We start from the raw sequence: 14,538 nt of genomic DNA on the forward strand, positions 1-14,538 counted from the left end.
CAGCACAGTCACACCTCCTCACACCTGTGAGGCCAGGCACCCTGTGGCCTCCTGGATTGGGGGGGGAGGACACAGAGTTGGCAAGTCCTTGGGTGCTCTGTGCTGCCGGGCAGGCAGTCACCTGCATCCACTCCTTCTCCTTGTCCTGTTTTGGAACTTCACCCCCTGACAGGATCAGGTCCCAGCCCAGCAGAGCAGACGGTTCTGTCTCCAGACTCGTCTCTTGCTCCTGTGCCCATGTTCCCCTCGTGTCAAGCCCATGCTTCCCATCTCTCTGCCCATATTCTGGGGTCCCCTCATAACCCAGCCCCACTGCAGAGCCCCAGTGACAAGCCACGCGCTCCAGGGCTTGTGAGATTCCCCCTTGCTGGGGGGCTCTACACCCTCCTGTACCCCTCCTGAGCACATCCCTCTGCTGCCCACCCTGTACCCACCACCATGCACCGATAACTTTCTGATCCATCATCCCATTTATCCTGCAAAAGCCCTCAGGGTCGGGGAGGCAGGAAGCTCCTACTGGTTTCAAAGACGAGCAAGCTGAGGCTCAGCATTTGTGGATTTGTCCTCAAGTGGTACACAGGACACGGCTGAGAGGACACAGGCCTTCGGCTCACGTAGTGGTTTGCAACATCTGTCAAATACCATCCCATCAGCCACTCTGTGCCTTCACTCCTCCCGACAGTTCAGGAACCAGCACAGGGCAGCACCGGTGGCTCAGCGGTTTAATGCCGCCTTCAGCCCAGTGCATGATCCTGGAGACCCAGGATCGAGTCCCATGTTAGACTCCCTGCATGGAGCCTGCTTCTCCCTCTGCCTGTGTCTCTGCCTTTCTGTGTGTGTGTGTGTGTGTGTGTGTGTGTGTGTGTCTCATGAATAAATAAATAAAATCTTAAAAAAAAAAAAAAAGAACCAGCACAGCTGTTCAAAGCATGGCTCTGGGGCCGAACCAACCCATGCCGACTGTGGGCTGTGCTGCTGAGCAGTGAGTGGACAGAGTCCGGGCCACCTGCTGACCCTCTCTATGCCACAGTTTCCTTATCTACACAGCAGGGACAAATACTAGTGGCTTCTCCCTTGGCTAGGACAAGGAGTAAGTGCAAAAATGCCCAGAGAGAAAGGACCCCACTTGGTGCAAAGTCTGGCTTGGTGCTAGCCATGGTGATCCTGTCACCACGACCCCCATGATTGCCCCCAGACTGCCGCCAGGATGGCACCGCCACCCCAGCACAGCACAGCAGGCTTCCTACGGCCTTTCTCCCATGGCAGCACAGTAAGCATGCCGTCCAGATGCTCAGCAGACTTTTCAGGGATGCCTCATTAGGATAGACAGAAAACATAAAAGCAAAAAACGCCAAGGTTAGCCAAACACTGCTGTGAAGAAAGGAAGTAAAATCTCCTGATTGCACCTGTTCCTCAACCTTTAGCCCTGTCCCTGCATAGCTTATCTCATCCCGGTGACAATTACTCTGTCCCCTCCCCCAGTGACATAACCAGGGGCGGGCGATGCGGTACCTGCTCCGTCAGGAAGGAAGGCTTGTAGGCGCCGTCGGTGGATTTGTTCCCTGTGCCCCTCATGGACTTCATGTGGGAGACGGCCATGCGCAGGATGGTGAGCTTGTCCGGCTTGCGGGCCAGCGCGCTGCACGTGGGCACCATGTCCGACAGCTCCGTGATGTACTGCGTCATCTTGTTCCGCCGCCGCCTCTCGATCTCGCTGTGGTTCTCTCTTCCCGAAAGCACAAGAAGAGGGAGGGGGGGAAGGAGACACGTCAGACCAGGGGCGACTACCTCACAGGATAAATGGCACATCCGTTAGCGCCAAGTGACCAGCAGACACGCTGCCTCGGGCCAGCCAGTGCTCTGAACACACGCGAGCCCGGCTGCTCAGACACCTCGGTGAGACTTTTGTCTCTGCACCCAGGCTTCTGCAGGAGCCTCTGGCTCACCTCGAAATGTGTCCCAAACCTTCCCATTGCTCCCACGCACCCCAGGGCTCTTCTCTAGGCACAGAAGACTGAAGCATTACCCTTTGGCCTGGGAGGTGAACCCAGCGTGCTCTCCACGTATACACCTGAGTCTCCACGTGGGGGGCACATGCCCACACGCTGGATGGAGTGATGTTCTGCACGGATATGAGCCTTCCTTTGGCCCCAGAGTGAGAAGCATCACGCGGCCTTGCCGTCCTCCTGTCACTAAGTAGACAGCGAGGCTGCAGACCGACTCCACGGAGGGCTGTGAACACACCTCTGCTCTGGGCCCCGCACATCCTCTACAGCTCTGGGGTAGAGCAGGTGCATCCCTGGCTCATTAAACAGCACGAGGCCAATTACAACAGCACTGTGAGGGATTCCTGACTTCAATCTCTGTGGTGTGTTAAGATGGAAAACTTGCAGATAGGACGGTCGAATGTTTTCATCTTGGTATTTCTACCTTTAGGATGAAAGAGCTCTGCTCTACAACACTGGCACGAAGCTGTTACTTGGGTTTATTTTTATTTTATTTTTTTATTTTTATTTTTTTTGATGGGGCAAACCCCAAAGGCCTTTTTAAAAACTACTGAGAGCTTGGTGGGGGTGTTACTTGGGTTTAAAAAATATTCTGGAAAGACACGAGACGTCTGTTATAGGATTTAGGGTTTCACGGGTGCTCCGGGTGTGAGACACATACAGCAAATAAAGAACCACATTGGGCAAGGCCACCTGCACGCGCCGCCTGTACTGAGTAGGCCAAGAACCCACCCTCCCCACCGGGCAGCAGACGGGCTGTCGGCACAGTCACATGCCAGCTGCATGGCAGCCGCGTACCCAGGCTGAGGGCTTTGCACACACCAGCACGGGAAGCGTGCCTGAAGCTGAGCTGAGGTGCTGGTGCGAGCTGACCCAGGCAGCCCAGTGGGCACCTTCCACCCACTTGATCTGAGGAGCACTGAGCCAGGCACCCAGAGGGGAAATGAGGATTGCCCCTCCCGTCCTCCAGCTGCAGGGGTACAGCTCATGAGGATGGTGAGGCGGCATCTTGCATAGTAGAAATGAGGCAGGATGAAACACTGTGGAAGGCACGTGGAACACAAAAACCACAGGGCAGAACCAGAAAGGACAGAAGCGGTGGCCCAGAGGGCATAGGGGCTGGAGGGGTGGGCGGTGACCTGGCAAGGGGACCAGGAGGTGTATTCTGGGAGGAGACCAGCAGGATCAGAAAGGCGCAGGAGGGCGGGATGGAGGGCAGGCCTCGGCTGGGAAGGCAGTGAAGAACAGGGAGCATGAGAAGTGGGGGTGCTTCCCAACCCCAGCGGGAAAGCTGGGAGAACCCACAAGCCAACAGCTGAGCAACAGGAGCAGTGCAAATGCCTGGAGGCAGCACCAGGGCTCCTGCTCTTCGGGGCAGACACAGGGGCAGCGAGAAATGGCTCTCGGGTAAGAGGTAACCACAGAAAGGGGATGGAGGCAATTCCAGGGAAGGGGGCACTTGGTCGGGGGGGATCCCACGTGCTCCAACCAACACAGATCCTGCCCTGGAAGATTCAAGACTTCCTCTTCCTTCTCTCCACCATTCCTAAGTGGGTACAGAAGTCATGGGAGCCCACTCTGAACTGGCCTTCCTCACCATCCCTGTACCTATGCCCTGCAACGTGCACCTCTCACAGGAGGTGCAGGGGGTGCTGGCCTGGGGACCCAGGAAGGGCTGGGTGAGCTTGCTCTAGGGTGGTCTCCCTCCAAGGCCTCAGTTTGTAGACAGTGTGAGAGAATGCTGTCCAGGGCTGCAGGAAGTCTGGCCTCTTGGGAGGGTGGTCAGGATGCAGGATGCATTCCTGCTGGGAACCCCGGAGGAGCTTCCCTCTCATCTCTTGCCCAGAGGCACTGGGAAGGCTAATATGCAGCCTCCTCCCTGATGGCAGGAAGGGAGCCTGTATCTTGCTGGGCTTGCAGGGAACACCCTTCCTGTCCTGGCCATCTAGCCCTGGGCAGGAGCACAGGCAGCAGGGCGGAACACCAGGAGAGCCGTGAAGGCCTGTGAAAGCCATTTTGTGCAGCCTCACAACAAGGCTAGCTGAGGGCCCTGTGGGAAGACCCACAGAGGCAGATCCAGTTGGGAGGCGTCCCTTACTAGGCTTCTCTAGAAGGGGCAAAGGATGTTCCCTCCATGGGAAGGAGGCAGGCGCTCTGCCCTTGGGAGCCATGAAAGGCACTTTTCTGCAAGGCAGCTGGAAGGTACCCATACATCTAAGCTGAAGATAAGGTTCCCGTGTGACCCAGAGAGGTGGGGGAGGAAAAAGCCCCAATCCTCCAAAGATGGGCCAAAACCCAGCCTCTTATCACCCTGTCCCCAGCAGGACACACCCCCTCCATGTTTATACAGCAGCTTCCAGCTCACCAGGGCCTCAGTGATCACTGCATCTGCTCCCCCACCCCCGCTCTCCCCCACCCCCCGCCCTGCTACCGCCCTGCCACCCTCTGTGGAAGAGGGGCCTGAGGCTCAGGGAGGTGCTGACTCAGCAGGACCCGAGCCAGGCTCCTCAATGGTGTGCTCACTGGTCCTGGATCTGGAGCCAAAAGGCACCCCCCAACCCAACTCCCTGAGAGGCTAAGATAGCTAAGGCATCACGGGAGGGAAATGCCTGGCAGCTTCCAGAGAGACACAGCCCAGGATGCCCTAGGACCCCAGGAATGCCTTCCTTCTCCAGCAAAGTCCTGCCAAGGCAAGGTTCACCTCTGCAGACAGAAATAGGGGTGGGCAGCTGGACAAAGTAAAGAAGGCATCAAAACCACATCAATCATACGAGTGCCCAACATCTCCCCCGAAGAGAAGGCTGGCCCACACCGGCCTGCGGTGAGAGAGTAGGCTCCACTGGAAACAGATTCCCAAGCCTTTTCCCCCTGATCCTAACCCTAAGCCACAGAAACAGGAATCCCAACCAAACTCCCCACTCATCTGGGTGCTCGTGGGCCACTCTCTGCCAAGTTCTACCCAGCTCATCTGCAACACCTTTCTGGTTCATGAGAGCTGAGGATGCTGAGGCATAGTCTAGAAAGTCCGGAAATGTTCATCTTGGGTCAGCTGAACCTCTTCGTGCTGTCAAGAGAGCTCACATGGCCAATGCATGTGACCCACACGACAGAAGACAACCCTTGCTCCTTCCTGGCCATCCTCCTCGCATCGAAACTACTTCCAGCATCTTCCCACCTAGAAACAAAAGACCCAGCTTTCTAAGCTAAGATGGACAGACTAAGAATTCTGGGGAACAACAATCCTCCACTTCTTCTGCCCGCCAAGCAGATTTTCCCCTTATCAATGAGGTTTTCATCATCATACCCATGAACGAAACAAGGTGGGTTAATTTAGATGCAAAGATGGGGCACCTGGGTGGCTCGATTGGTTGAGCATCTGCCTTCAGCTCAGGTCATGATCTCCGGGTCCTGGGATCGAGGCCCATATCAGGCTCCCTGCTCAGTAGGGAAACTGCTTCTCCCTCTCCTCTGCCCCTCCCCCTGCTCATGCACTCACGCTCAAACAAATAAAATAAAGTAAGTTCAGACAGAAAGATTAAAAGTAAAATATCACCACAATCTGTAAAACCAAAAAAAAAAAAAAAAAAAAACAGTATAAGAGCATAAATACCACACAGAATCAAGCTGAAAGTATCAAAATAAGTGGGATGAAAAATAAAAAGCCAACCATGTGGAAACTTGCCTATTGTGAATATCCTTACTTTTGGGTAACGTTAGAGGCTCACTGGCTGAACTCTACAAAATATAAGCCGTAACTCTTGATGGGCACAGTCGGGTGCTGCAAGCGCTGCAGGAAACAGAAAAGTCACACAGACGGGACCTCAGGAAGGTCACGTAGACCCATTCACTGAAGGATGAGAGACCCCATTAAATCTACAGGGTTTTGGGTTTCAAGCTTACCAGCCACTGCAAGCCCATGGCTGTGTTCACAGCCACAGACCTGAGAGCACCTGCAGGGTCACTGGAGTGTTTGGAGAAAGGGTATAGAATGAGTCTAAATACAGCAAGGTTGATACCATGCCGTGACCAGAATGACAGGTTTGGGAGTGAGTGCTCGGTTGCTCCAAAGTTGTAAATCTAATATGAAATATAATTATTTTTCATGTTTTTATTCCTTTTGTTTAATGAACTGCTGCACCCATACGCACGCATGTGTACACACCTATGTAAATCACATGAAGAACGCGGGATGTGACATCTCCGGGATGTCAGCCATCCCACCTATGCAACAATATTCACACCACTTCCCACCGAAGGCGGCTGATCCCAGCTGCAGGCTTGGAAGAAATCCCAGGACTCACCAGAAAATGTGCCACCTGGAGTGGGAGCCGTGCAGGGAGGAAGCTCAGGTCCTGAGCCATGGACCAGGAGGAAGGGGTCTGGCCTCTCCTCTGCTGGGGCTGCAGGCCCTGCTGGGCAGGATGGGTCCTCATCTCCGCCCCGCCCAGGTCAGCCAGAGCCACCCACTCAGGGCTGGGGCTGGGGGGCTCATGCTGGCCTCCCCAAAGGAGGCTCTGCCCCATGACCACCTGCCAGGGAGACTTGTCTTTGGAGAAACGCTTTCTGGTGTGTGATGGGTTTTCCCAGAGACAGAGAGCCCATCACCTTCCACTGTTAGGGTCTGTGACTGGACCCCAGGAATTCCCAGAGGTGGCCATGAGGTCAGGCTGCCCTCCCCAGACACAGCCTTGGGAAGAAAGGTCACTCTACACCCCTGCTCCTCCTGCGCCACCTGGGCCCACCTCGTCTCTTCTACCCTCGAGACCTTTGTCACGGTCCCCCATGGGCTGCACCTGCGGACACCAGGATGTATGGGCACCCTGCACCAGCATGCCCAGCAGCCTCAGTAGGGACAAATCCCCCCTACTGTCCCCTCCCTTCTGCCCAGGAGCCTTCCCTCCTGTGGCAGAGCTCAGCTGAATCCTTATCTGGGGGTGCAGAGGCCACAGGCTGTGCCTGAGCCAGGAGTGTGGGTGACCCAGGATTCCAAGGATGTCAACAGAGAAAGAGACGGAAGAGCTGCAGACCCAGGTTGCCGCCACAGACTGCAGGCTGAGGTGGCTCCATCTGGTGAGCATACGGTTAGCCTTCACTCTCCTGTGTGATCAACCCTCGTGCCCTTCCAGCTCCTGGCCTCACCCCGGCCACACTGGAGCTGGGGCTGTAGCTCAACCTCTGCAGCTGTTCTGTCCTCAACATGAACCACCTGGCAGGCCGTTCCTCTGCTGTACCTGCCTGGTCCCCCCGCCCTGAAATCAGCATCCCTGTGATGATCAGCATCAGTCCTGTGAAATCAGCATCCCTCCCTGTACCAAGCAGTTGGCTGTGGGTCTGAGAAAACTGACCAACTTACCTCCTGTGTGACTGTGGCCATACTTCCCAGATAAAAACCGAGACATGAGGTCTGATGATGGTGGGTAGGATGATGGAATTTTGGACCACCCTCGAGAAAAGCTGGGAAAGCTAGCTGAACAAACATGAGTGGACGGAAGTCATGGCTCAGCACCCTGGTCAGCTTCTGAGTCACAAAACTGCACCGGGTGCTGGCCTGCACCTCTGCCACCCTCTCTTCCTGGGCCGCCCTGCACAGGCTTCTGGGGGCTGCCTGTAGGCAGGGGGTGGAGAGGTAGGGGGTGGAAGTGGCTCCAGGCGTGCCGTGCACCATGCTGGCAGGAGACCCACTGGACAGGACCTCTGGCAGCAGCCACTGGCTGAGTCGGGGGGAGGTATTCTCTGTGGCAACCCCAACCCCGAGTGGCTTAGCTGTACCCCCTGGCTGACTACCTCACCAGGAGGCAGTGGTGCGGCCCCGCGCTCTTCCACACTCAACCCGTAAGTACCTGCATATGTCACAAACACGTCCCACCCTCTCCTCTTGTTTTTAATGTGTGGAGGGAAGGCTGTGGCTCACAGAAGCCTGGGTCTGAACCATGTAAAAACGGACTTGCTGACAGCCTTATGAGACCGCTGCCTGAAGTCTAAGGTTTGTTTCTTAATGATGGGCCTTCCTACAGTAAGCTCTTTGTATCCTGCACTGTGATTTCATCACCGACACTGATCTTCGATGTCAAGCAAACGTCACTCTGCGTCTCTCCTCTTCTCTGTCCCAAGACCTCAGAAATCACCATTTCCTGAGCTCTACACCGTCTGGAATGTTATCTTGAAGGGGAATCTGACCCAGAGACATGAGGAGTGTCTCCTCAAGAAGGGGGTGGTGTACAGCAAGCATGGACGCGGACAGGCAGGCACGTGTCCCATCTCCACGGCTGGTTCTGTTTTGGGAACAAAGCACTCCCTGTAAGGAAAGCTTTTCCCAGGAAACGGGTGGACATCTAAGCTGCAGCCCCATTCGCACCAAGGGAGAACACACGCTTCTGTTATCGAAACTGATGTCTTGTTTTGATTAGAAGCTCCGGGGTCATTAGAGAGTAGAGTATTCTCCGTCTCCTGTCTGCTCTCTCCCCAGAGCTGACGTGGAGGATGGAGGGAAGAGCTTTTGGGGAGGACGGTGCACAAGGGCAGTATGTTCACTAGGGACGTACAGACCCTCGGAGGCCCAGGCACAGCAATGGGACACAGGTGTCCCTTTGGTTTGGGGCGAAGCGCACTCAGTTCACAGCCACCGCTGTGAGCCAAGCACACTGGAGAGGTCAGGGGGCCTGGGGCTCCCCACGGACATCATTTGTCTAGAACTTTGGAAAAAGAACAAAGGCCGTCAATCTGAATTGTGAGGTGTAGACACTAGAGGAAGTGTCACCCAGGACCAGGAATTGGGAATGCCTGGAGGTGGGGTGGGATATCCAGCAGGCCCCTCGTAAGCAGACCCAGTACACACGGGCACTTTCTAAAATCCACGAAATGATCCATGTTCTCTCTCAACACTGCCAAACCTCACACTGAACTTAAACAAAACAAAAACAAAAATAAAAATAAAAAAGAAAGAGAGAGAGAGAGGAAGAGAAAGGAAGAGGAACGAACCAAGGGTCTGTGCCTACCTCGTCTGTCCCATACATGATGTACTGACTGACACCAGCACTTGCACCCCACTGTCCTTTCTGGGACACGGTGTGCCCTCAGGGCAGTCCCCCCAGCCCGGTCACCACGCTCTCCTGTGGCTGGTGATGACACGGCTCTTAGGAAATCCCAGTGCAGTTCTGCAGCCTGCATCCAGGATGTGGCCACCCTGTTGCCCCAGGTGTCCCCTTATTATCCATGGTAGGAAAAGGGGCTGTATCTTGAGCGTTTTTTCTAAACTTGAGCTCTAGTCTATCTTTTAAAAACGAGTCTGTAGAACTTAAAAGTCACTGTTTAAAGAGCCAGCAGAGCTAATACCTCATCAGTTAACTTTGGAGGCCCACCATCTGCCCTTGGTGAGCTGACACCATGGTCTCAGCTGGGGTGCTCCTGTGTCTGGATCAAACATGGGCACAGGACAAGGGATAAGCAAGGGTGTCAGACTACAGGCAATGGCTTTTTCAGTGACAGAAGACACTGAAGTCCCTGCATGTTCCCCTATGGGGATGGCTGGTGTTGGCTTCTTGAAATCCAAGGAACGTAAAGTAAACTCACCTTGAAAATTTGCTGGGCCCTTCACCATCTTCATCGTCAAAGTCCATCCTGAAAAGCCAAGAGCATGAGGAGATGCATTACAGACAGAACATTTCACAGGTGACACGAGCTGCTGGCAACCCAACCTCATTCGGTTGGACAGACGCTGCACAGTTCCAACAGTTGGCAGTGCAAAAAATCACCACCTGTACGTGGTCAGCACATAGGTTTGGGATGAGGAGGGGCCAAGAAAAGGCCTCAGTGTGAGCGCCATTCCTTACTCGGTTGGGAACTCATGCAACCGTGTGGCGGCATCAACCTGTGACCTCAGGGCCACGCACAGGCTGCCAGCCACTTGCTGGGCTCAACGTTCCCTGTACCCTAGCAATGCTGGGAGCTCCTGTTCCTCTTTACATCTTTTATTCCACACCGACGCCACATGTTGCACTGTATTTTGTGCTATATCATCAGCACGCTCACAGAGCTCTAAGGCAGGACACTTTAAGGGCGATAAAGGGATTAGCACGGGCTGTGCTGCTTGGGCGTGTGGCTCCACATGAGTGAAAGAGAAAAGGGCATTTAGGGCCACTATCCCCTAATGTCTAAACCTGAATAAACGCATGTGGAGGGAGAAACAGTGACCTGAGGCCTGAGCTGCTCAAAGTACCTGCCTGTTCTTTGAAACTCACCCAATACTCAGAACCCACCTTCCTGGGCCTCTCAGTACAAACATAACACAGAAGGTCTTGATAGGTGTTTGTTTAACTAATACCCCAAACTTCTTTTCTCCAAATGCCAACCATCTCTGAGGTCAATTAATGTTACCCTGGAAGACGCCGGGGTAATGAGTTAGCATTAGCTGTACCCAGAATCTTCCAAGAACAAAACAAGAAACATTACAGATGTCCTGGCTCCCCTGGACATTCAGGGTGAGGTGGCTCCTCAGAGAAAACTGTCCCAGAGCCACTGCATCATCTGTCCCATCCTCGGTGGGACCAAGGGGCCAAGTGAGGTGCAGTCCTGTGGACTCCACGCAGAGGGAACGCCAGCCCGCCTGTCATCCAGCACTCAGAGCAGCTCAGCACAGCATGGACAGTGTGCTGGCCTCAAGGGAACTGACCCCATCCCCGGCTCTGGGTGGGTAATGGTGACCTGGGCAAGGTATGGGATGCCCCGGCCACTGGGAATGGCCAGGGTGCAAAGGCAGAGAGAGCTCTTTGTATCCTGCACTATGATTTCATCGCCTATACTGATCTTCGATGTCAAGCAAACGTTACTCTGCATCTCTCCTCTTCACACAGGAGAGGTCCCCATGAGACAAACAGTATTCCTTCTCTGGGCTGCGGGGAACTTAGGGACTAGAATCAGGGCAAAGGAGTATTTTCTTCTTTAAAATGCTATCATCCGCTTGGTTTTGTTTTGCTTTATGTGGAGGGTGGCCAGAGTCCTAATCCAGGCACCTGTTCATTTTGGGATGACCCGAAGGGACCCAAGGCCCGTTTGGAATCCCTCATTTCCAGGCAGGTGGGCCACACTAGCTGCTAGGAACAGAACAAAAGATATTAGATGAGAGTAGGGGCAACAACAATTTTAACTAAATACCCAGGACAGGGGAAGTGGGGTGGAAAAGTGGTCAGGAAGGGAAGGGAGAGTTAAAGACCATGTGCACACTGTTGCCGAGACAGACGCACAGCCCCCCTTGTGGTCTGGGCAGCCAGGCACCAGGCCGCTGCTGCACAGTCATCTGTGTCATGGGCAAGTGGGAGCCACATGCATGACTTTCCAAATGGAGCAAAGCCATCAATATCCTGCAGAATCATGAAGCCACCACCTCACCTTTTACCAGAAGTGACAGCTGGGCAAGCCCACCAAAAATGCTGCTCCCGAGGTTCCCCCCCACCCCACCCCCGGCCTACAGAGCTGCAGAGCCACACTGCCACCCAGTGCTCACCGGGGGAAACAGGGATGGTGCTGTCCACACAGAGATGACTTAACCTCCGGGCCTGTCACACATTTCAGAGCTAAGGAAAACAAAGCGCATTTTCGAAATTCCTAAGGATGTATGTAAGCATTCAGCAAAGCCTCGAGTGAGAGTGAGATGTATGGTTATCTCTAAAATGCCCGTCAGCAAGTTGATGGGAGTGTGATAATTGGGGTCCTGCAAGATGCCATGTGTTAGTCAGCCCCCCGGACTCATCCTGCATGATTTTTGGGGTATTTAGGGTGAAAAAGCGTCCCAGTTTTCCCGGACTCGGGATTCTCAGGATGCGGGACTTCAGTGCTAAAACTGGGAAAGCCCCAGGCCAAATCAGGATGATGGGTCACCCCAGTTTTCGTAAAGATAGCTCCATTTTTTCCCCGGACCCTGGTAGTGCAGACAGGCAGGGACATGAGCCATCTGGGTGGAGCATGCAGTCCCAGTTGAGGCCAGGTCAGCCGGCTCCGTGGAGCAAGCCAAGGGTATAAGGAAGTCAGGGGGGAGCTCAGGGACCAGGATCAGTCTACAAAAAATTAGAGACCATGAAACCATGCCTCCCCATTTGTGCATATGTAATCGCACATGTGCAGCGACCAAATTCTGTAATTTGGAGGAGTACGCTGTGGGGTGAGCCCAGAAGATAAACCAATCCACGAACGACTGGTCAGACCCTCAGGATAACTTACCTGACCCCACGAGTCTCACTGCTCATCAGCTACAGAGGAAAACCCAATTCCTGGGGACATGGGCTCTTCAGCACTTCCCAGGGCACTACCTTCAGGTGTCTGTCACCGCTGCTAATCCCCTACTTTAAACACGACTCCAATAGCTAGGCTTATTTCTTCTGCTGGAAAAATTCTAAGTAAATCATCCTTTGTTTTATGTTCTTTATGTGCCTCTATTATACTGAAGCATCTGGATAATAAAAGAGAGAAGTCAAGATATGACTTTGAAATCCTACTGTATTCACTTTACAGAATTCGGTACAACACGTGGATGATCTAAGAGACTTCAAAAAATGGGCTGAAAATGCACCGCCTCCCTTTCCTGTCAATGGGCAAGAATCCTTACCTCAATAAAACACCAGAAAAGGCATTTCTGAGCTTGTAATTAGTTAAGAGTGAGTGATGTGAATTCCCAGGACAGAGCTTGGGTAACAGTAATGAATTATCTGAGGTGAGTCATCAGATGAGATATACTCAGGCTCTTAGGAGAAGGGAGATGCCGTGCTGATAGGCAGGTCCCAGAGTGGTACTGCAGGAGGACCCCGGGCCAGCCCTAGGCTCCTGCTCACAACAAGGGAGGTCACAGGTGCAGAAACACCCGTCCTCCAGAGCCTGGACCAGCCAGCAGGGCTGCAGCCCTGCCAGATCTAAGCGCACAAAAGCTCACCAAGTGAGACACACATTTACAAGGATACGATGTTTCTATGACCACATTCCCCCTGCTGTGGATGGAGACACTGGTGTTAAGACAGCCCAACACTGGGCTCCAAGACGGGGTTGAAGGGACTGGCTTGGCTCTGCCCACCACCACCACCAAACCAAGGCTGGTTCTGGGGGCCAGTGTCCCCTTCACCAGAAGTGTGTCCCTCCCACCCTGGCGCTGGAATCAGGGAGGTCTCGACAGAAGGGAACAAGGTGACTTGCTTCATCTCATCTCTCCCACACATGTGGAATCACTTTTCAGAGAATCTGAAACTCTTGAACCCTTATCTCCTTGTGTCCTGGCTGCTAGCAGGGTGCTCAGCATGCTGCAGGCTCCTGGGGAAGGACATTCGCACCTCAGGGAGCTGCAGGGATAGGCTAGGCGGATCCAAACCCTGCCCAGGACCAGCTCCCCAGGGCTTTGAAGCTCTGGGAGGGATGCGTGGCTTTCCCTGGAAACTGAGTTAGGGACTGGGGCAGCAAGAAGACCCTGGCCTTTGTGGCCTTCCCGCCACCGATGCCCTCTCTCATTCCCTCCCTCTCTCTGTGTCTCTTCAGAGCCCCACATTCCCAGGGAGGAGGCAGCGCCTTTAGCTAAGTGTTTAGGAGTTGATCAGGTGTTATCGGGAGCAGATCCACAGCGTAAAATGCCAGCTGCAAGGATTCCTCTGGAAACAGCCTGTGCAAATGCACACTTCCTTGCATAGACATGGAGGATAGGCCTCTAAGTCACTGGAGTTGAGCAAAAGGAACCACAGTTTGCTTGCTCCCTCCCTGGGACAGGGGAAAGGAAGAAGGCACATTCCCCAGGAATGAGGACTTGGGGGGACAGGTCTCTGGTCTGTCCTTAAGGGCTGACACCTTGTCTACACTATTGGCCAGCGTGTCAGTAGTCCTTGTCCCTCCTCATGAATCTCTCCAGTCTCTGTGATGTCTGACTTCCTTAGCTGGAGGTGGTATGGCCTCAGGCTCTGTCCCCACCCAGCCCGAGTCCCCTCTACCTCCAATGGATGCTGAGTGTGTGTATGTGTGTGTATGTGTGTGTATGTGTGTGTGAGATCTGCTAGGGAAGGGACAGCTGGGGACAACTTCCTCAGGGAAGCCTGATCCATGGTCCGATCACCAGCCAGGGTGGCAAACAGAAGTCAGGGTGTTAAGCGGGCTGGGGTCAGCTTCAGCCCCCTGCGGCCCAGCCCTGAGCACAGACCCCCCCCACTAACACCGTGTAGTGGGGCGAGGGGCAGGAACACCTGGTGGAGGTTCAGAACCGGCCCCCAGCACGGAGAGGCTGTTCTCCCTGTAAAGATGAGGCTGCACCTGAGCATGTTTGCCTGGCCCTGACCCCACTGCCCTCTCCACCCCTGTACCAGCTTCTTTTAAAAAAGTACTGGCCAATCACAGAGCTCTGTCTCCAGGGAATGGAAGTGAGGGAACATGCACATTTAAAATAATTTTAAAACTCTTGGCATCTGTAAAAAAAAGTTAGCAAGTTGACGTGTTAACAGCACCTGCCTCCCTGCAACAGCAGAGAGAGCACCGAGCTTGGTGCCCCGTTTGCCCAAAGAGCTAATTTGGAAGG

At 54.1% G+C, this 14,538-nt stretch overlaps 1 protein-coding gene across 1 annotated transcript in view; it reads right to left on the reverse strand.

Annotated features, from left to right (window-relative positions):
- The window catches only part of ARNT2 (aryl hydrocarbon receptor nuclear translocator 2), a 148,377-nt gene that overhangs the window by 95,441 nt on the left and 38,398 nt on the right, over nt 1-14,538 (reverse strand). The window contains 2 exon segments of the mRNA XM_025438116.3: nt 1,513-1,726; nt 9,576-9,623. Coding sequence (XP_025293901.2) covers nt 1,513-1,726; nt 9,576-9,623 — 262 coding nt within the window.

This window comes from Canis lupus, chromosome 3, assembly GCF_003254725.2.
Source record: "Canis lupus dingo isolate Sandy chromosome 3, ASM325472v2, whole genome shotgun sequence".
Taxonomy (NCBI): domain Eukaryota; kingdom Metazoa; phylum Chordata; class Mammalia; order Carnivora; family Canidae; genus Canis; species Canis lupus.